Here is a 22,874-nt window from a genome sequence, read left to right on the forward strand (position 1 = left end):
ACCGCAGGCAGAGGAAGTACAGCCAATCGGTAAAGGATCAGCGGAAACACATAAGTGGCGCATGCCTCCGCCCTACCTTTAAGGGACAATCCCCTTCGAAGCCAAACCCTGACAGACGCTTTGACCTTGCTCTGTACTTCCGACCAGTTCTTATCTAGACATAGACCGGGTCCAAACCAAACACCCAGAATACGGACCGGGCCATCCGTCCAGACAAATGCGCCAGGCAAAGCATTCGAGCCCCGCCAAGCGGCCAACCTCAGGCCAACGGATTTGCTGAGATTGACTACGGCCCCTGTAACTTGTTCATAACGCTTGAGAGCCTTAATCACCGTAATAATATCAACGACGCTCGAAACAAATACGGTGACATCATCGGCAAACACGGAAACCCTGGCTCGCGCACCGCCAGGAAGAGCAATTCCGCGCAGGGCCGGTCCAGCCACCCTGGTCCTCACTTTCCTAAGGAATGGTTCCAGCGCGAGGACATACAGCAAGGGCGACAACGGACACCCCTGTCGCACCGACCGAGAAACCGCGAACGGCGCCGACCGCACCCCGTTGACCTGCACAACTGCCGTCGGCCGAGCGTACAAAATGGAAATCCATCTGCAGAAGCCGGATCCAAATCCGGCGGTCTCTAAAACAGCCATCAGGAAACGATGATCCACCCTATCAAACGCCTTGGACTGATCCAAATTAATCAGCGCGGCTTCAGTGTCGTCTTCTAAATTTTCTATGGCTGTACGTATCAAATGCAAATTATTTTGAATTGATCTTCCCTTCACAGCGTAATTCTGATCCGGTTCGACCAAGTCAGCGATAACAATCTGCAAACGATTCGCCAGCACTCGGGCCAGGATTTTTAAATCCGTATTCAGCAACGTGATTGGCCTAAAATCATCTATCCCCCCAACATGTGTGTCGTTCTTCTTCAGAAGTGTGACCACTCCTTTGGTAACCTGACTCTGGATAGATCCCGTGTCAAACCAGTGGTTAAACACACCCGTCAGAATCGGAACAAACATGTGCGACATCCTCAAGTAAAGTTCGTAGGGTAGTCCATCCAGTCCTGGTGATCTGTTATAGGCGACCTGCTTCATAGCAGCTATGACCTCATACTCTGTAATCCGACCATCGCAACCAGCCGCTCGGGCCGCCTCCAGGCGGGGCGAGCCAGCCAAATAGTTGCCAAACTCCTGGACGCGGAGCCTGGACAGCTGCGCAAAGAGATCTTCAAAGTGCACTCGAAACCGCTCGCAAATCCCCCGAGCCGACACTAAGGAGTCCCCTTCCGGGCTCTGAATTTTACGAATGTAGTTATCCGATTTGCGCCCGAGCGAATAGACTCGTTCGGCTTTGTCAACATTCACAGCTTCGTTGGGCATCTTTTTAATTCTAGCCCTAACTACCTGGCCCTGATATCGCTCGCTAGCCAAACGACTCAGGTCCGCCTTAGCTAACCCTATTTCTAGGGAATCCCCCCCCCCCCAGCCACCGCCCGGGATAGTCTATCCTCTAGACGCTTCTCTGCCTTGGCCCTATCTAGCGCGAGGCGTTGGCCATATTTGACAGAGAAGTCTCTAATGCTAGATTTGGCGTTTACCCACCACTTACTCCCGGTAACCGCCCCCACTAATCCCTTCTGTATGTGTTTACTTAGCCTTTCCCGAAAGTCACCTATCTCCAGTAGGGAGGTATTTAACTTCCAGTACCCAGCTAGCTTGGGGTTGCTATCTAAGTCTAAGCTGGCCACAAGTAGTTTGTGGTCAGAGTGGCCTAACCAGTGGAACGTGGGACAAGATATGTATTCTATGTTGCCTCTTCTAACTAACAACCGATCCAAGTAAGTACTTGAAGCGGAAGGCCTGCTAGAGAGCCACGTCCACGTCTCCCGCCCCGGGTGATCCACCCGATACCTGTCTACCAGATCGCATCTAGCCATCAGGTCCGACAGACTGGTTTCACACCCATCCGTCCCGCTAGTCCCGCCCACCTTATCTGCCCTGGGGTCTAGGATGGCATTCCAATCACCTACTAGTATTAACCGTTCCGAACCCCCGAGAAACACCTCCAACCGCCGGAAAAAGGAAACCCGCTCCTGTACGCAATTGGACGCATACACCACGATGACTCGAAACGCTCTATTTGCCACGGCAACATCGGCCACGATCAGTCTACCATCAGCATCCGCGTGAACAACGCTAACCGTTGCAGAAAGGGTGCGCCTAACTAACAAAGAAATCCCCCTACTTTGACTATCACCGTATGCTGAAAAGACATCATAATGCCCCTCCAGCACCCGATGATCGTCAACGCAATCGTAGTGAGTCTCCTGTAACGCAGCCACATCTATATTCATCGACATGAGGTCCCTCAGTACCCTAGCGGCTTTGCTTCGGCACCTCATGCCCCTAACATTCAAACTACACAAGCTCAAGGACGTGGCCATTGTGTCTAGATATCCGCAACCACCGACCTAAAGTCTTTGCTAGAAAGGGTGCCGCAGGACTGGGCGAGGTTGCCCGAAAGCAACTCGGACGTTACTCGTCCGTCTCGCGCAATACCTCCGACATCCAGGGGAAACGTTAATTTAAAGGCCCTATACAAACAAGGGTGGACGTAAATAGGAACCCTACCTTCGCATCTCGGCGCCAGCTGATCGAGGGAGTCATGCCTCTCTTCCACCAACTTTAAATCTGGAATCGCCCCCCTGGCGTCGTCGATCATATTCCACATGGCCTTCGTGCGTCCAGTTTTTGTATGGCGCACAAAGGTCATGACTAGGGGGGCGTCTGGGAAGTTTTTAGGGTTGGTAACACTTTTCCCGTCGATTATTTTCATTTCTCTAAGCGGCTTAATCAGGCTCCTATGGCGCTGCGTTATATACGTGTCAGTGTGAAGGGGGTCTACTTCGCAAATCCGGTCTCCAGGAAGGTAGGGGAGCTTTTTCGTCTTTTCACTCCTTACAGGAGATACAGAGGCGGCTCTTCTACCGCTGTTGGTTTTTGTCACCGGCTTCTCCCGGGACAACGAGCGGGCACCGGTTGGGGGGGTATCGAAAAGGGATGGGGATTTTGGTTCAGCCGATGAGGTTAGGGTAGGGGTTTTGGGTGGCTGCACCGTAGAGACAGTCTTCTCTACATTCATAGGGGACGGGGAACGGGACCCTGCCTCCTTGTTTTTTCTCGCCTTCTTTTTAGTTTCCTTTTTCGGCACTTGGTACTCTACCACAGTAGCCGTTTCCTTATCGTGCTCCCCTTCTGAGTCAGACGAGGAGACCGGATGCATTCTTTTCTGGCCGCTAACAACTTCTTTAGTGGTAACGTTGGTGGAAGAGACCGTTGACGACACTGTGGGAACCGGCTGACCTTGTACCTCAGGGGGCTGCTCTCTTGTGGAGGGGGTCTTGGTGGTTCTGCCATTCTTCTTTACCACTGTAGTCCAGCCGTCCGACGTTGTTGCTTCTTTGCCCCCTCCGGTTAGCTTCTCAGGGGCTGCTGGTACCACTGCCGCCGGCTTTGCTACTACTACTACTGTCTGTGGGTTTCTTTTCGGACATTCCCGTGCCATATGGCCCTGCTGTTGACAATTCCAACTGCGACCTTCTACTATAATGCTCATCGACCATATGTCGCACCTGAGCATGGGGGGGATGTTTTGTAATCCTTCCTTGTCAACACGCATTTTTAGGTTGTAGTCCCCTACCATAAGGTTACGGGGACCACGGACAGGAATGACGGACTCTACGTCCCCATATTGACTCATAAAGGCCCCTAATTGCTCAGGGCCGAGAATACAGAGGACTCCCAAAATAGACGTTCGTCCGCGTCTTACTTAAATATTCCGGCTTAAGTCGAATATGTCGCCACATGTGTTCCGATTTGAATATATTGACGGCGTCTTCCTCTTTGGGCAGTAGTAAATCCCACACTGCATAGCTTCTACGGCAGATATAGGTTGCGGGGATATTTAATTCCCCCAGAATTTTCGCCATGTCGTCTTTCGGCACACCGGTTAGCGCTCGTTTCTTTGTGTCTATGGAGACTAACGATATTATTCTCTTTGAAAGTTCTTTCATAGTTTTCGGTTCTACTCTAATAACATTACCGTCGGTCAAATCCTTATATTTTGTATCGAATAACCGGCGGTAATCCCCGGGAGTTAGTTGCGACTGGGGGCCCCAGTCTTTGACCACTGCCGCCGCGGCCGTCTGCGGTGTTGATATTATCGTCTGTGACACTGTTAACAGCGGTGATTTCTGTCCCGGGGCAATAATATAACCGGACGAGTCTATTGTTTGTGAACTCCCTGGCAACGTCGGCCACTCTCCCGGCTTCTCCCTTGGGGACAACGGTTTAGGGGTCAGTGCCGGTTCTTTTGTGGCTGTGGCACTAGCTGCCCCATTCTCTCTTTCAGTCTGAGCAGCCCCCTTTCTTTCTCGTTGACGCGACTTTCTCGCTTGTCGTAGTAGCAGTTCTTGTCTGTTGCATTCATCAGCGCTACTGTCGCTGCTACTAAATTCTATGTCGGCTTGCCTCGCGGCGTTCAACTGTTCGTATAGAAGCGTTAACATGTTTATGGCCTCTTCCCTGTCGTCCGGCAACCCGTTAGAAAACGTCTGTTCTGACTCGGTGTTCCTCAATATTGAGATATCTCCAGAGGTTGCTGGTTTAATTCCCGACCCTAGGGGGTCCGTTCTCCCATGGGCGGGAGGGCTGACAGTTAAAGCCCTCTTCCTCGGGTGATTCCACCGAGTCGGAACACCTCTTTCAGGTGGCCTAAATCTACTGCTACTACTATTACTGCCGGGAACAGCAGTACGACTAGTTACGTGAGAGTCGCTGCCTAACGCAAACGATTCCCCTAGATTAGCGGTGCGGGAGACAACACCGAGTTTTGTGCGGGGGTCAACACTAATCCATCCTAGTGGTCTGTCTACTGGGCCTGAACCGGCGGGCGTGTCGGGGACACGAACGCCAGAAACCGGGTTAGGCGGGGGGTCGGAACTCGGACCACGTGGCGGTAGAATTTTTCCAAGGCCTAATCCTGTGCTCAGAGGTGGCCGAAGCCCCCTCTGGGAACCGGACCCCGGGCTAGACATGTCTGCACTGGAGCCCGGCCAAGTTACCCTCCTCCTCTGCGTCTTCTTCCCGGTTGGCCTGGCTGAAGTTTCCGTTGGATATGACTTCGAACAACCACCTCAGACGCAGACCGGTCGAGTCGGAAAAAGAGACAACCTGAAATAATTCGTAAACAAGACAGTTAATAGCCTTGCGGGGAGGCAGAAAAATAAAAACAAGGCTCACCCGCCCAACAGGGACCGGCAGCCGGTCTTTGGACAGCAGCAAAACGAAAACACAGCCGAACTCAACGCTCTTTTCTATTTATTTAAAAAGAAAATACAACTTTTTTATATATGGGTTGTGGAATTGCATTCATTAGCAAAGATCTAGCTAATTTGCATATTCTTATTAAACATTCATTTTAATTAATTACCTACAAGTTTTTTGGTTTTCTTATGGGATCATTTTTAATTATCTATTACGTGTAATTATATTAATGCAGATATTCTATGATTTATACTTGTGTAATATTTGCGTAAAAAATTTATAAACACAAAACTCTTTCCATATATATATATTTATGTATATTTTTGTTAAAAAATTTTTGCCTACCAAACTACTAGGGTTTTTAGTCTACAGACATACATACCTTGCAAAACTTTATATTTGGGTTTTAGCCTGGGGAAAATCGGTACAAAAGTGAAGATTTAAAAAAAAAAAAAAAAAAAAAAAAATTACCGGGTGAAGGTTGAACACCGGCATTATGAGTATGCATACATAACGTAGTAGCTGTTATTTCATGTTTTAATTTTTAGCCTTGCAGTAAACATGTCTCCATAGCTCAGTCATTAATGGCAGAGGAAAAAATAAATCGTAAGCTTAATATTTTGGTTTTGATTCTTAGTGATATGGCACAAGTTTTTTTAATTTTTTTTTTTAATATAAACTTTTCCTATGTTTTACTATTAAGTATATTTTACGGCTAGGTAATGACTAGCGGTTTGCTAGTTGCATCAATATTTTAAGCTTACCCATTACACCTGTTTATGTAGGGGTGGGGTAACTTTTTTTTTTTTTGTAAGGATTTTATTTATTGTACACTAGAGACTTGCTCAAATCTCCTTCACTTGATGGCTTAATTTTACTTAAAAATGACCATTTTTTTTTTTTTAATAAAATTCATTATTTAAAAGATTTCTACATGGAACATGAGGAATTTTACAATCTAATCTATACACAAAACAAGTCCAATAATCTTAGAGTATCTACTTGGCTTGTCAAAGATAAAAAAATATCTGGTGACTTTTAGTGGATCGAGTGCAAAAGAGATCCAAATAATTACCCCTAGGGACGATTAGAATCATTATTTCATAAAATAATGGTTAAATGTCTAGCATCTGGTATGTTGCCTCACCAAAGGCAAAAAGCTAACTGTCTTTTTAGGTTAGAAATTGAATTAGTATAATTTAAATTGACTAACCATCTATTCGAAAAAAATTTTTTTTTATCAAATCTGAAATGTTCGATTAAAATGGACAAGAACTTTTATTCCTTATTAATTTATACCCAAAAGCCCTTTTTTTTGCCCCAGACCAAGTTGGTTGATGAATGCCCTACTTTTGAGAGATGTTCAATCAAGCATTTCATGTGCTGAACATGTTGCCACAGTTTGAAGATCTTCGAAGGAAGTCTGCCCTACAACTTCCTATAGAAGCAATCTAAGATGAAATAGCTTGTGTTAATTTGGAGAAACTGTGTAAACTCATCCTAAGTAAGTGTTCATCCTAGTGCTTGGATATCCTTCCACAGATTTGCTAGTTCTTCGATGGTTCCATTTAAAAAAATTTTTTTTTTTTTTTTTTTTTATTACATTTTCACCCCAAACAAGGCACATTGCCACTTTGGTGTAGAGGGCTACTATCAGGGGCAACGACTACTGGGGTACTATGTAGGGATTTGGGCAGCAAGATAGTGGTTCACGTTACACTTGAACTTCTGCACGTCAGTACTGTTGGAAGCAGGGACCTGGAATGGAATTCCAAAGTCTAGCAGTTCTGGGGAAGAAACTATTGGAGTAGAAAGATCTTTTACATCTAGGGATCTCTACAGTGTGGGGGTGGGATTTAGCAGTCTGTCGGTTTGTCGAGGGTGCTCACGTTGTGGGGGCACAAGTGATTGCAGTTCTTCAGAGCATTCACCACTAAAATACTTGTAGAACAGGCAGAGGGATGCAACATTTCATCTATGGGACAGAGGCTGAAGCTTAGATGCCAGTTCAAGGCCTATCAGGTTTGCAACTCTCTTTTGAACCTTGTCAAGGAGCGAGAGACTAGTAGCAGCTGCATCAGCCCAAATGTGACAGCAGTACTCCATACATGGGCGAATGCTGGCCTTATAGAGGTACAGGATACTTTCGGGTGTCAGTAGTTGTCTAGCACAGTAGAGAGAGCTCTCCTTTCTTGCAGCGGCCCTGGCAATGCCTTCAATGTAATTGTTCCAACTCGTGTTTCCTGTGAACGTTAAGGCCAAGGATTTTGAAAGATGTACTCTCAGATAAAGAGTCACTGGCCATTGCTATAGGTGGTAGAGAGGGTTTCTTGTAATTATTGAATGAAACTAGTTCAGTCTTGGCGGCATTGAATGTGACCAACCATTTTTGACCCCATTCTACTACAGATTGGAGGTCCTCCTCTAGTGTTTCTGCCATTTCTTTAGATATGTGTTCATTTGTTTTCCTGTCATGCCTGTTATAGTGTAGTGTCATCAGCATATATACCCATCTCAGAGGCAATTTTGTTGGAGATCATTTATGAATATCAGGAACAATAGAGGTCCAAGGATAGACCCCTGGGGCACTCCCACATTTATAGCATATGGTTTAGATGTACGATCATCGAGGACAACCTGGATTTTTCTCTTATCTAAGAAGGATTTAATTATGTTAAGTATTCTACCAGTGATACCGTATGATCTAATTTTCCTGAGACCCTTATGCCATACCCTGTCAAAAGATATATCTAGAGGTATTGCTCTGCCCTCCCCCGCTTTGTCCAGTGAATGGTATATACGTTCAGAGATTACAGTGAGGATGTCTGCTGTGGAACGGGCTTGTCTAAATCCATATTGTTGGTCAGTCAGAAGTTTAGCATCTGTAAGGTAATGGACTACAGCATGGTTGATTAAGGTCTCAAATATTTTGGCAAAAAGTGGGAGGAGGCTAATGGGGCGATAATTCTTGAATACTGGTACAACAGAAGCAGTTTTCCAACAGCCCGGAAAACAAGCTTCATTAAGGCGTTTGTTGTAGAGTTTGGAGAGAACTGGAGCTACTTTGGCTGAGCATTTTTTTAATAGCACAGCTGGGATGAGATCAGGCCCACATGCTTTTGAAATGTCAAGGTTTTTTATGATAGCATGCACCTGAGCAAGTGGTGATTTTCGTCTAGCGTGGCGTCTGTCCGCATAGGAAAGTCAAGTAGGGGGTGGTTGGAAGGGTCCAGTGTGGAGTTTGAGGCAAACCGACTGACAAGCATGTTAGCCTTCTCGGTTGCTGAGGAGACAACCTCGTGATTGTTGGTTAGTGGGGGAATTGTTGATTGCCCATTATTTACTACACTGTTGTAGATTTTCCAAAAGTCACGAGTTCCTAGTTTTTGTGCTTCGATGCGTTTTTTAGTGGTTTCCATAAATTCTCACTTAGCTGTCGCTATTTCTTTCTTAACGTTATTTCTAGCTTCTATATGCTTCAGTCTGTTTGAACTGGACTTATGTCGGTTAAATCTGCGGTATGCATGCTGCTTTTGAGCAATGGCAGTTGCGCAAGTCGAAGTAAACCATTGGGGAGAGTGGGGCTTACTATAAAATTTCTGCATGGGAACATGCACTTCGATTGCAGTTTTGAACCAGTCAGTGGTCTCGTTTGCACACTGTTCAGCAGGGAGAGAAAAAATATTTCCCATGGGGCGTCTCTGATTAGCTCCCTGATGGCTTCCCAGTCAGCCTTTTTATAATATCTCGTTGTTTTGAGCACTGGCTCTTCAGTTTTGGGTCTAGAGTTTAGGGCGATTTCAACTATTATCACTGCATTATCAGTGTTCCAGAGTGGGCTGTCGACCTTCGTTATGCAATCATCGGGAACTGTGGTCAAAAACAGATCTAGAAGTGATGCGTGTTGTTCTTCCTGATCAGGGAAATGGGTTGGAAACGTAACAATTTGTGATAGGGAGTGAGATATAGTGAAGCTATGAGTTGTGCTGCCCGCTGCATCTGTGTAAGTATAGAATCCAAGCCAGTTTTTGTGGTGGACATTAAAGTCACCAAATACATGTACTTGTGCGCTAGTGTTGAGGGAGAATGCCGTGTCTATGCTGTCAGAGACTTTGTTTATTATGGTGCAGTCCTGGGTCGAGGGAGAGCGGTAGAGAAAATAAAAGTAGCTAATGTTGTGTTGCATGTTAAGTCTAAAGCACATAAAGGCTTGATCATCCAATTCTAGGTTTGTTTCTCTAGTCAGGGGAAGGGTATTGCGAATGTAAACTCCAAGTCCGTGCATGTGTCTGTCAGTCCTTACGGCAGAGTGGGAGATATCCAGGCATGTTAAAGTAGTTAGAGGGGATGGAGGAGTGTAGGTTAGTCTCGCTTAGTGCTATGATATCTGAGGTATTTAAGAGAAATGCTTCAACATCAGCTAAATTAGTTCTAAGCCCACGGATATTTGTGAATGCAAGCCTCAAGGGAGGAGGCAAGTTGAATTTGTTTGTCCCTAAGCCTGGTTTAAGCTTATTTTTAGATTGTACTGTCGTCATATTTTTTAAAGACTTTTGGTTTAGATAAGGGGGGGGGGCTAAACAAGAGGTTATGCAGAGCATCAGACATGCATCACAAGTAGACCATCAGCTGACCTTTCTCCAATTAAGATTGTGGCCTCGGGAAAGCCCACCGGGGATGAGTGCAGGGTTAGCAGTATCAGAATTTTGGGGACATTCGCAGGCGAAGTCGCCATTTTGAATATACACCTATCTTTCTTTCAGATTTTAATAATAGTAAAACGTAATTTAAACCCGTAAATTTTATTTCAATAAAACGAGCAAAGACCAAATTTTAATATCATAAAAGCTTTAATAGAGAAATAAACAATTTTATTTATTTTTCCGTCGATTTCTTCACTTAACATTCGAACAATAACGTTACTTGAATCTTACGTTAATTATTTTAACGGCAAAATAAAGAACTTACCTGGTTAATGAGTAAGATATGCTTTCTTTTAATCTTCCTGTATGAGAATTTATTCATATTTATGTATTATAATCCATGTATTTTTAAATGGAAGGATTTTTCCAACACACGGCGACGACGGCGTGTCTTTAAAGCAAGTTGTAACGACACCGGAAGTGAAAAATTATCTCCTACTTATGTACGGAGGCCTATAAGTGTAAAAAAAAACCACTAATTCAGAAACCTTAATAATCTCGATATTGGATTATATTCCTTCAAATTTTCCACTTTTAAAGGTTTTCGGAGGCGCTGAAAACATAAATAACCATTTATATATACGGCAAACGAAACTAGTAGTTTCCAAGATAAAAAAATTTTACAAATGGTCACAAAGTGGGGGGTCACTTTTCTATAATGATGTGACGTCAAATGGGCACCCACTTTATGGCCACATTGCAATGAACAGATTTGGCCGTAATTTTAAAGGAATTTTCGAGGGTGGCTTCATATTGACCCTATATGAATAAAGTGTGGAATTCTTCATATTTACAATATATGATTAAACAAATATTTAATGTAATAATAACAAACCAAAACACGTCTTCTTTATAATATAAGTTTTTTATTCCGTTTTGTATAAAATAAACGAAGGTAACACTTTAGGATTGACATTTCCTATTTTCCAATGTAAGTAAGATTTTAATCAAATAATTTCTTATAAATTCTTCAAAGATGTGAGAAATTAAGCAGAAAGACAAAGAAATTCCATTTGCATTTATTGAAATAAGAAATTGAGTTTATTTTAAATTCAGGGGGAACAAATTAAGATAAGTTTGCAAATGTCTTTAAAACAAGAAAATAAATAAAATTTTCCAGCGTACATTTTGAAATCAGAATAAAAGTTTAAATAATTTTATTTAAAACAAAATAAGAAAATATAAATTCTCTTTAGACAGATTTAAATTCCAGAATAAAGTTTTTCAATATTTGTCTTTTTTTTTTTTTTTTTTACAAGAAAATAAATTTTTCCAGCAGACAGTTTGAATTCAGAATAAAAGGTTTGGATTCAATTTTTTTTAACAATAAAATAAGAAAATCTAAATTTCCTTGGACAGATTTATAAAACATGATAGAAAGTTTGCAATATTTTTTTTTTTTTACAAGAAAATAAATTTTTCCAGCAGACAGTTTGAATTCAGAATAAAAGGTTTGGATTCAATTTTTTTTAACAATAAAATAAGAAAATCTAAATTTCCTTGGACAGATTTATAAAACATGATAGAAAGTTTGCAATAATTTTTTTGAACAAGAAAAACAAATACATTTTTCCAACAGACATGTTGAATTTGGAATAAAAGGTTTTAAATAACTTTTTGTGAACCATCAAAAGAAGAAAATCTTTATTTTCTTGGATAGATTTAAAATCCAGGAGAAAATGTTTAGAGTATTATCTTTTTTTTACAAAAAAATAATTTAAAATTTCATGTACTAATTTTACATTCGGGATGAAAGTATAATTTTAAAACAAGAGAATAAGTACAATTAACATTAACAGTTATATATTAGAATTAACCAATGGAAAAAACAATTCATTTAAATTTTACTAAGAATAAGATTTTTCCTACAACTAAAACTAAATTTATTTTGTAAAAAAAGAAAAAGGCAAGGATGTAGAAAAAATTAGATAAAAATTAATTCATTATTTGCATAGTCTGCGGCAAATTCGTATTTAGTTAATACCACCTCTTCAATTACTTCATCTTCTTTATCATATTCTACAGTATACTTGTTATTTTCAAAACTAATTACTAGACCGTTGAATTGTTCTTCTACATTATTATCTTCCCAGATATGTAAAATACTCCTACCTATGATACTGCCTAACAAAATATCCCTAATTTCTACATGATCTGGGAACTTCTCTATCAATAGGTTATTTGGAAGAGATGGATGATTTCTTTCTAGTTTTTTAAATTCTATTTCTAATTGTTTTCTATGTTTATCGGAAATTCTTTTCTTAACAGTTGTATTTAATGTTTTTTTATATTGTGTATTTACTTTATGGTCTTCTGTGCTCTGTTTAATTGCTAAACTTATTAATTTATCCTGAAATTCTACATCTATTTTTTCGCCCTGGAAGACATCTAAAACCTTATTTCTATTTGCTTTGATGAGATTGCTTATTGTAAAAGTATCTGAAGTAGATGAGGACTGTTTCCTACCACTATACTCACCAAAGACACTTTCTGCTTCCATAGTGTGTAACCTAGCTGAGGCCAGAGCATCCGTTCTTAATTTATCTACCCTAGCAAAACTAACTGTATACTGCCTTTGGATGACACCGATGATAGCTTCTAAAGACTTTTTCATCATCGATGTAAACAAGTCACAATATTGGGAAGGAGGACGCCTCATCAATTTACCTAAATCCTCATCCAAGTCAATTGGATTCCCAAAAAAATCAATAGTTCTTTCTAACACTTTTATGGGATCTTGAACTAAAATCTTTAACTGATCAACTACACCTTCCACTATCTGGATCCCATCTGTGAATGTATACTGATCTTTCAAGGATGTGTAAAAAGCTTTCATCCAAGGACCTGAAAGAAGCTTACCTATAACACCTAAAACCTGTAACTCTAAGTATGCTACTTCATTCCCAAAGGCAGATTCTAAATTTTTGCACAAAGATTTAGAATTCCTAAAACGCCTTAAAAATGCTAAAAAGTCTTCTCTATGTGTAAAGTAAACCAAAGCTAAATGAAAAATTATATTAATTCTATTACCTCTATATCTAGAAACTACCTTAACTGAAAATTTATCTCCTAAGAAATCCTTAAACTCTTTAATTAAACCTAAAGTATTATTATATCTAAGAGAAGACATTTTCATAATTATCTGATGTCCTATACAATCCTTGCCACTAAGGACTAATTCACTAACACTAGCATCCTCAAAATGTTTCAATTGCATACATACCTCCTTTGTAATTGCTTCCAAAGGATGTATGTTGCAATTGAGCTCTATTAATTGCTTTTCCCATTGCAATTCTAATATTTCTACAGTACAGTGATGCTGCTCTGTCTGTAAAACACGAGCCAATTTTTTCAATTAATTTATTTTTTATGCTAATTGCTGGTTCACCAAAAATTTTAGAGTGTACCTGAGCCAATTTACTAATGCAGTCATTGATGTGAGTTGCATAGTCCTTTGCATAACCACTGGTGGTGGTACTGGGACGACTGCTGGTGCTGGTGGTGGTAGAGGGACTACTGGTGGTGGTGGTAAAGGTAGTACTGGTGGTGGTGGTAGAGGACTCTTGGTAGAACGGAGTATGCACAGGTTCGTTGCATAAACTAATGAACTTTGGAGACTTTGATGGGAAGAAAAATCTCTTGTATTTCTTCATTTTTTGGCAAACATAGGCAACCTTATGAAATGGAATTACAGGAAAACCATTTTCTACATTTATGCTAGTTGCCCACTCTGATATCTCCTTCAGTGGAAGATGTTGAATTACTACCTTGTAAAGTAAGTGGCCACACAAAACTGGCCCATTTCCTTCAAAATTTTCAAAATTCATTAAAATGTAGGTCATTACTGAAGGTTTTTTTATCCTGAAAATATATAGAAAAAGAATTCCTATCAAACTTGGAACTTAATTTTTCAGATTATATAAAATTTATGAATATCGAAACAATTTCAATAATCCCAAAAAGCAAATGCTACAAACAAAAAGTTATTAGAATCATTACATTTTGAGTTTCTAACTTGTCAAAAAACATAACAAATGTTATCAAAGGCAAGATAAGTTATTTTTCTACCAAACTGGATATTTTTTTGTGTTTCTATTCAATGTAACAGTATTTTGTCTATATATTGAATAAAAACGCAAAAAATATATCCAGTTTGGTAGAAAAGTAAATTATCTTGCCTTTGATAACATTTATTTGTTATGTATTTGTTTTAGACCACTTTTTAATACAAACGTAATAACTTTTACTTTACTGTCGAAACTGTCTGCAATAAAGTTTGTCTAAAATATTGTATTCGGTTTATGGGAAAGAGCATAAAATTTCACATTGACCCTGAACATATCGTAAAAATAGAATTGATAGAAAAATTTTGATAGGTTTTTAAAGTTTAAAAATTGAAAATAATGAACTCGTAATATTCAATTAATTTCATTACTGTTTTTTAAAAAATAAAAAAAAATATTTCTATTACTTTTTATACTACTTTAATGGGTTTGTATTACTGTTATAGCAGTGTCAGAATTTTCGTGAAAATAGTGAATAATTCCACCCCATCTTTCCAAGCTTATAACTCCTCGAAAAATGTAATTCAAGCCCAAATTTTTTTTTTCAATTAAAGGAGCAAGGACCAAGGTTTTATTAAAAAAAAAAAAAAAAATGTGTTTTTTTTTTTCAAAAAAGGTTTTAAACTTCGGATTTTACAGGTAAATTTCTAAAAAAAAGGATTTTTTTTTTTTTTTAAATTTGGAAATATTATTTATTGACCTTTTCTCTTCAATTTGTGAGTAAATTATTTACTTTTACTTTTTAATAGAAACTTGAAAATGGGGGGGGGCGTGAATTAAAAAAAAAAAAAAGTTTGTCTAAAATATTATATTCGGTTTATTGGAAAGAACATAAAATTTCACATTGACCCTGAAAATATCGTAAAAATAGAATCAATAGAAAAATTTTGATAGATTTTTAAAGTTTAAAAATTGAAAAATATTGAGTTCGGAAAATTCATTACTGTTTTTTTTAAAAAAAATATATATATATATATATTTCTATTACTTTTAAAACAACTGTAATAGTTTATTTTGGAAGTATAATCCATAAAGAAAATAAATAACCCACTTTTAACAGAGAAATTACGAGATTTTTATATTGTATTCGCAGTTTCGTGTTAGGGGTGTCAAAAATTCCTACAAAAATTCTGACTCACATAGATTCAAAAAAGTTGTTAAAAAAACAAATATATAAACACAAAGGCAAGATAAGTTACTTTTCTACCTAACTGGATATATTTCTTGTGTTCTTATTCAATTTAACATGTCTATTCAGCTCGAAAAACATGCAGTGTTTAAAATTCAAAATGGCCAGGGCCCCGGCGCCCGGCCCGACTGTCTCTTTAACACGGTAAGTTTGGGAAAAGATGTTATAAATAATAAACTAGACAAAATACTATTAAAAATCAACCGAATATGTCAACTTATGTCACGGTAACATATATTGAGCAAATTTCTAACAGTATTTTGTCTAGTTTATAATTTATAATATCTTTTCCCAAACTTACCCTCTCCGAGAGAGAGTCGGGCGCCATTTTGAATTTTAAACACTGCATGTTTTTCGAGCTGAATAAACATGTTACATTGTTACACTGAATAAAAACACAAAAAATATATCCAGTTAGGTAGAAATGTAACTTATCTTGCCTTTGATAACATTTATTTGTTCTATATTTGTTTTGGGACAACTTTTTCGAATTTATAATACAAACTCACTTTATAAGTTCTGGAAGTATATTCCAGAAAGAAAATAAACCCACTTTAAAAATAGAAATTACGAGTTTTTTATATTTTATCTTGCCTTTGATAACATTTATTTGCTATATTTTTGTTTTTAGACCACTTTCTTTTTAATCTATGTGTACAGACAGAGACAGTAATAATACAAACGTAACTTTTTATCGCCGAAACATTTTCGGCGATAAAGTGAACTTACCTGAAAAATTAATGTTTTTTACTCAAATAAAGTTTAAAAAGTCAAAATAAAATTTAAATACAACTTTCTCATCAGTTACAGAAAGTTAAAAAATACGGGTAGTAAAAAAAAAACAAAAAAACTCACCATTATTCCAATAAAATTCTTTAAAAACTAGTAAATACGTCTGAACGTCTGCTCCGAAGAATGCTGAATGTCGGGTCAGCGTGGCCTTCGTTGACGGTAGGAGTCAGTTACGTTTTTGCCTGACTTAAGGGAGATAACTTGTCTGTTTTTTTTATTTTTTTGCCTTGACGCTATCGTAGAAAAAATCTGATAGTTTTCATTTTTTCATTAACACGAATTACGATATGACGCAGATGTGCAATGGTATTTTTCTTTTTTTAATATCTTAAAGAAATACCTGAATATTTTTTTTATTATACTATAAATCTGCATTATCCGATTTCATCTTATTTTTTTTATATATCGAAAAAAAGGGAACCAGGAATTAAATATAATTATATAAATTGATCGACTATTAATTACTGGAACATTCTAAACAAAAATTAAGCTTCCACGTAAAAAAAAAAAAAAAAAAAAAAAAAAACACGTGGTTATCGAAAAAAGAAGGATTTAAATTTTGGAGTTTACCGGTAAATTACCAGATAAGTGATATTTTTTGTTGTTTTAAATTTGAGTATTTTATTTATTCATGTTTTATCTTCAATTTGTGATATATAAAACGTTTCAAACAAAATTAATTATTAAATTTCTCATAGACATTCCAAAATGGGGGGGTGAATTTATAAAACAACGTTTGTCTAAAATATTATATTTAGTTTATCGGAAAGAGCATAAAATTTTACATTCACCCTGAAAAAAACGTAACAATTGAACGAATAGGAAAATTTTGATAGATTTTTAAAGTTTAAAAATTGAAAAATATTCATCTCATAAAAATCAATTGATTTCACGTAACAAAATGGCTTCCCAGAACGCACGCATGCACTTTGTAAACAATATTTTTTAAACAATGAAAAATAATATTTCTATTATTTTTTAAACAACTTAAATAGTCTATTTTGGAAGCATATTCTATAAAGAAAATAAATAACCCACTTTAGAAAGAGAAATTACGAGTTTTCTATATTTTAATCGCAGTTTTCTGTTAGGGGTGTCAAAAATTCCCCCAAAATTCTGATACTGCTAGTACACCGGTCCACGACAGATGGTCACTAACAACATGAGCATTGAGATCGCCAGCAAGAATGAGTTTATCATGGTGTCGAACTCTGGAGAGGACATCACGGAGGGTATCGTAGAAGTCATCCTTCTCTTGATCTGAACTGGCTAACGTTGGGGCGTAACAACTAACTAGCGTCACCCTGGTGTTTTCTTCTAACTGACCAAAAGAAGTCATATCCACCCTTTTCCTCTTGAAGTTGAGAATTGCCAGGCAAGCGAGTTTCACATAAGACAGCAATGTCAACATCATACCTCTGTAACTCAAGAGAAAAAGGGCTGTCTTGCGCTCGGGTGCAGCATCATTATCCTGGAGGGTACGGACATTCCAACACCCTATTGAGAGATTCTTTATTGAGGTTTTTTGTCGTATTATATTGTTCTGACTGCGCAACTGGATAACCAGACAGCTGCAGCGGGCTGCCAAGTTAAGTGGTGAGCAAGCAATTTTTTAGGGCTCCTTTTATCGCCTCCTCCCCGCCACAGGGAAAGCAGTGCTATCCCTAAATAGGGCTGCTTTGACCCTGATGGAGGACACGAACAGCACAATTGCTCACAGGTTTGTGCTAGAACGATCATCTACCATCAGCCGCCACTGTGCAGAGATCTGGCTGAGGACTTCCAGTAATATCCTTTACCTGTCCCCGTCGCTTTCACTCCATCGCTAGTGGACTTCTTGCAGGACAGTGTGAGGTTTTCATAATGAAATTATGATAAGCTGTCAGAAACCCACACAAATGACTTGATTTAAGTGGTGAAGGCTCGTGTAGGACCATCCACACTTTTTGAAACTGTTGATTAACTCACTTGGTGCAGGCCCTGTCGGTGGGGCATTAGAATATGCCGACTGTCCCCCTGCAGAGGGTAAAAGTCCCTCAATGGGGGTCCTGGATATGACCTTAAACTATATCCAGTGGTGAGGCCCCAGCTGGTGGGCTTTGGGGAGTGTGGAGCCACCCTTTAATTACCATTGCTCCCAGGTCCACTCTGACCCGGAGTGGTAGTACCTGTTAGGGTCCCAACTATGGGTTAAATAGAAACCAACGTGAAAACAACAAATATATTCTATTAAAAAATTTTTTCTTCAAAATCTTTGGATTCGGCATTAAATAACCCGGAAAGGGTTGATATGCCGTAAAACAAAAACAACCAACCAACCACTCGGTGCAAACCAATTGCCACAGAACAAGCAGACAACAACCCTCAGGTTTGATGTAAGAGTTTCCTTCTCTTAATGGTATAACCACACCCCCCAGACACCAACCTGGTAATTTCCTTGTACCGGCGTAAATATATAAAAACGGATGATGTGGGAAAAATGTTATGCGATGTGTCGAAAGATACCAGAGCAAAAAAAAAAAAAAATGAAAAGGGAAAAAAACAGATTTGATATTCTCAAAGCGCTTTTCAACCAACTCTCTTCAGGGGAATCGTCGGTAAATTGGTTAATTACTCAAAACCATGAATTGGTAAATAAAATATTGTAATTGTAAAGTGGTCGGAAAAAAAAACAAAAAAACTAGTTCACGGACGACCAAGAGTCATTAAATAACTGCAGTGAATGTTTTAACTGCCTTTGTCTGCAGAGAGAGTGACGTCGAGAATTGGTGACAATAGCCTCTAGTACGTCGAGGTGGAAACGATGTCGTGCTCTATGTAAAACGGAAAAACTGTTATAAGAGTAGAGATCACAACACGTTCTCTTGTCCAACAAGTGGTCACCTATAGCAGACTCTTGCGCCTGTGAACTTCTAGAAGATGGGACCGGTTTGTGTCTACGGATACAGCCTAGAACATGCTGAGCCACTCTGACTGATAATCACTGTATCGTCTTGCCAACATAGTCAGCGTCGCACTGACATTGGTAAAGGTAAATAACCGAACTTTGTTCATTGAAGGCAAGGCTTCCTTAAAAAAGGAAGGGAGAGCAGGACGACTGGAATAAATAATGCGCAAATTAGCAGCATTAAAACAGTGTGTTACTGAAGACGATATTTTGTCTGCTAAAGGTTGGATGGAAGAGCCTAACCACGGAAGCTTGAGATAAATGGGACAACGAGGAGGACCATATACCTTAGCTCTATTGAAGTTGTCAACCTTACTTCGGATGGTATATGAGACTAGTTGCTCGGGGTATCCATTGGAGAGGAAAATTTCTTTAATTTTGTGACGCTCGGCCGTCAATCGAGAACTAGAGCAGATCATCAAAGCTCGATGCGTGAGAGTTCTGATGAGGTCTTTCTTTCTGCGCTTGGGGGCAAAAGAATCCCAACTGAGATACAGTCCCGTAAATGTCGGCTTCCTAAATATACTGGTAAGAAAAACAGAAGGAGTGCGCTCCACGAGTACGTCGAGGAATGGCAGTATATTGTCCCTTTCTTCCTCCATTGTGAATTGCAAAGATGGGTGGAGCTTATTTAAATGTTGGAAAAAAGAACAAGCAGCCTCACGTGACCGAAAGAAAGCAAAAGTGTCGTCGACATACCGTACATAACACCAAGGTTTCGGCACGTTATTAAAAAGCAGACATTCATAAAAATCAACGAAAATGTTTGCAATACTAGGACCCAAAGGACTGCCCATCGAGACGCCGTCGATCTGTCTGTACATCATATTATCAAAGCTAAAGGCAACCGACTTAGTAGCCATCTCCATTAGTTCGATAAAAACGTTTTCTGGAAATCTTGGGGTCTCTGTAGGACCACGATACAGAAAGTCGGCGCAAATGCCTATAGTTTCGTCTAGGGGGACATTTGTGTATAAACTGGATATGTCGAAAGAAACAAAGAATTTAGTATCAATGGACAGACAAAGATTGCGTATGGAAGAAGCAAACTGAAAAGAGTCAGGAATGCAATGAATTGAATAAAACTTCACAACAGGGTTCAGGATTTCCACAAGCCATTTGGCCAATCCGTGCTGGACAGAACCAACCATGGACAAGATAGGTCTAAGAGGCGAATTAGGTTTGTGGATCTTAGGTAATCCATACATCCTGGGCCTTTGGGAACCGACAGGACGTATTAAAGAATAAACCTCTTTAGACAAAAATATATATATATATATATAATTTATATAATCAGAAAAACAACACCTTTTATTTAGTAGTACACAATTTTTGTTTTTATTATTTTTTAAGACATGTTATTATATATTTTTTTATTTTTACTGCCCATCGAGACGCCATCGATCTGTCTGTACATCATATTATCAAAGCTAAAGGCAACCGACTTAGTAGCCATCTCCATTAGTTTATTATTACTGAATAAATAAGAAACAAAGAATTGATAGAGTTAATTCCCTTTAATCGCAAAATCAGAAAAGACCGTAAACTTGACACTAAAAATTATAAATTGGAAACAACGAAAATAATTAACAAAAAACATATAAGAATAAGAAATAATAAATATGTACATAATGATAACCATTTTAGCCTAATAATAAAATAAATACGAGAAAAAAAAACAATAACAGGAAAAAATATGTATAGACGGCCAAAAAAATAAAATGAAACGTAAACACCCAAGAGATACGAAAAAAAAAGGAAAAATTACTAGCTTAAGAAGAAGTTAAAAAATTAATTAAATAATTTCGTAAATAATAAATCAAACGTAATTAAAAATAAGAAAAAATTACTAGCTTAAGAAGAAGTTAAAAAAATGAATTAAATAATTTCGTAAATAATAAATCAAACGTAATAAAAGAAACAAAATAAGAATGCAGAATTAACATAATGGATATTAGATACATAAATTGGAAAGAAATTAAAAAACCAAAAAAATACGAAAATAAGGCTAACAAAAAGAAAATATAGATATATAAAAATCCCATGGAAAAATTTTTAAAGATGGCAACCTCGATAAAAAAATTCCATCCCCATGTGAGTTTTTAAAAACAAATTTTGACTGTAATTAATTGATTTTAATTGTCTCTGAAGAGAACGGTAAATAATGAAGATTCGGTATGTTATAATTAAAACAACCGTTTGTCTTTTTACCCTTCGAAACAGCTGTCAGACTAAGGAGGAAAAAAAAATATATATAATAACATGTCTTAAAAAATAATAAAAACAAAAATTGTGTACTACTAAATAAAAGGTGTTGTTTTTCTGATTATATAAATTATATTGCTCTGAATTCTCATCGAGCTAAACCGAGGTTAATATTGGTACAATTATCAATAAAATACCATTTAAAAGGTATTAAAATTGATTGTTAAAAAAATACATATAAATCTGCTCCAAAAGTTTGAGCTGCTAAATAAGAACCTTTAAATTGACCAAAATGTTCCCAAAGGAAGAAATACCATTTTCCCCGAAGAACGTAGCAATACCGGACCATAAAAAGTACACAATGGACATGCTGCAGTCTGTTCAAAAATTCATAAAAAGGATTAGATGGAAGGTATACCATCACAACATGAGGTGCCAAAATGGGGAAAACAAAACAAACCAACAGGATCGCAAAAGTAACACAAGAAATGAAGAAAACAATAGAGAACCAACAAAATTTGATAAAAAATATGGAATCAAAACGAGAAAAAGCCCACCAAACATCCCTGCTCTTGACAATTTCGAACTTGATATGCTAAACATGGTAAAAGGCTTAAAAAAGAAGAAAAAACAAAAATACATGAATCCCAGACTACAAAAAATAAATGAAACATTTAAAAAGATCAAAGATGATGACATGCTGAAGGTACCTGCAGACAAAACTATGAACATTTACTCCATAGACTATAATAAATATAATGAATTGATCCTAACAGAACTGAGGAAAAAATATAGAATTGCAGAAAAAAGTGAGTTAGATAGCATAAACACATCCATTAAAGAAATATGTGAAGAAATAGGCATTAGCAATAAAATAGAGGTATTTACCCCATTAACCCCAAGATTTACTTTTAAAGACCACAAAGAAACCTTTAATATAAACCCTAGCATTAGGCTTATATCCCCATGTATATCTGACATAGGAAATATAAGTAAAAAAATTCTTGATAGCATTATACCTAACATTAAACAGAAAATAACAAACCACCTATGGATATCCTCAGATGAAGTAATAGATTGGTTCAAAAATATAAGTATTAGAAGTAACAGTATGTTAATTAGCTTCGATATAGACGCATATTATCCCTCCATAACACCACAACTCTTTAAAGATGCAATATCATTTGCAAAAACTCTCACTAGCATAACCAAAATAGAAACAGATATAGTTAACTTAGCGAGACGATCAATAATAAAATATGATAATAAACTTTGGACTAGGAATAACAGGGACCTAAACTTCGACATCACGATGGGATCGGCTGACTCAAGTCAGGCAACTGATGTAGTAGGCCTATACATATTGCAGAAACTAAGTGAAGAGATTCCAGAGCTAAAAGGTGGGCTATATCGTGATGATGCTGTTTTACATAAATGGTAGTATAAGAATAGTTAAGAACACCAAAACTAAGATAAAGAAAATATTTAATGATTTAGGGCTAACAATAACCTTCAATGAAAACTACAAAACCGTTAACTTTCTGGACCTTACCCTAGATATAATAAATAAAACATATGAACCTTACCACAAACCTAACCAGGCATTGTACTACATTGATAATAGATCTAATCACCCACCAT

At 38.0% G+C, this 22,874-nt stretch overlaps 1 protein-coding gene across 2 annotated transcripts; it reads right to left on the reverse strand.

Moving 5' to 3' along the window:
* Nucleotides 1-11,431: 11,431 nt before the first annotated feature.
* Nucleotides 11,432-20,250, reverse strand: LOC145292986 (uncharacterized). 2 transcript variants are annotated; one of them, XM_080139230.1, is made up of 2 exons: nucleotides 16,145-16,468; nucleotides 11,432-13,897 (listed from the first exon to the last, which is right to left on the reverse strand). In XM_080139230.1, the coding sequence occupies exon 2, from the start codon at nucleotides 13,251-13,253 to the stop codon at nucleotides 11,961-11,963; it is 1,293 nt and encodes a 430-aa protein (XP_079995356.1). In that variant the 5' UTR covers nucleotides 13,254-13,897; nucleotides 16,145-16,468; the 3' UTR covers nucleotides 11,432-11,960. The 2 variants fall into 2 exon arrangements, with proteins under 2 accessions (XP_079995356.1, XP_079995355.1); XM_080139229.1 differs by having other exon boundaries at nucleotides 12,202-13,897; nucleotides 16,145-20,250.
* Between the last annotated feature and the right edge of the window lie 2,624 nt (nucleotides 20,251-22,874).

This window comes from Euprymna scolopes, chromosome 14, assembly GCF_053919585.1.
Source record: "Euprymna scolopes isolate OS-2025 chromosome 14, ASM5391958v1, whole genome shotgun sequence".
Classification (NCBI taxonomy): Eukaryota; Metazoa; Mollusca; class Cephalopoda; order Sepiida; family Sepiolidae; genus Euprymna; species Euprymna scolopes.

What these genes read in the sequence shown, in the direction of transcription:
- LOC145292986 (XM_080139230.1), bottom strand. Translation starts at nt 13,253, where the DNA reads ATGCAATTGAAACATTTTGAGGATGCTAGTGTTAGTGAATTAGTCCTT.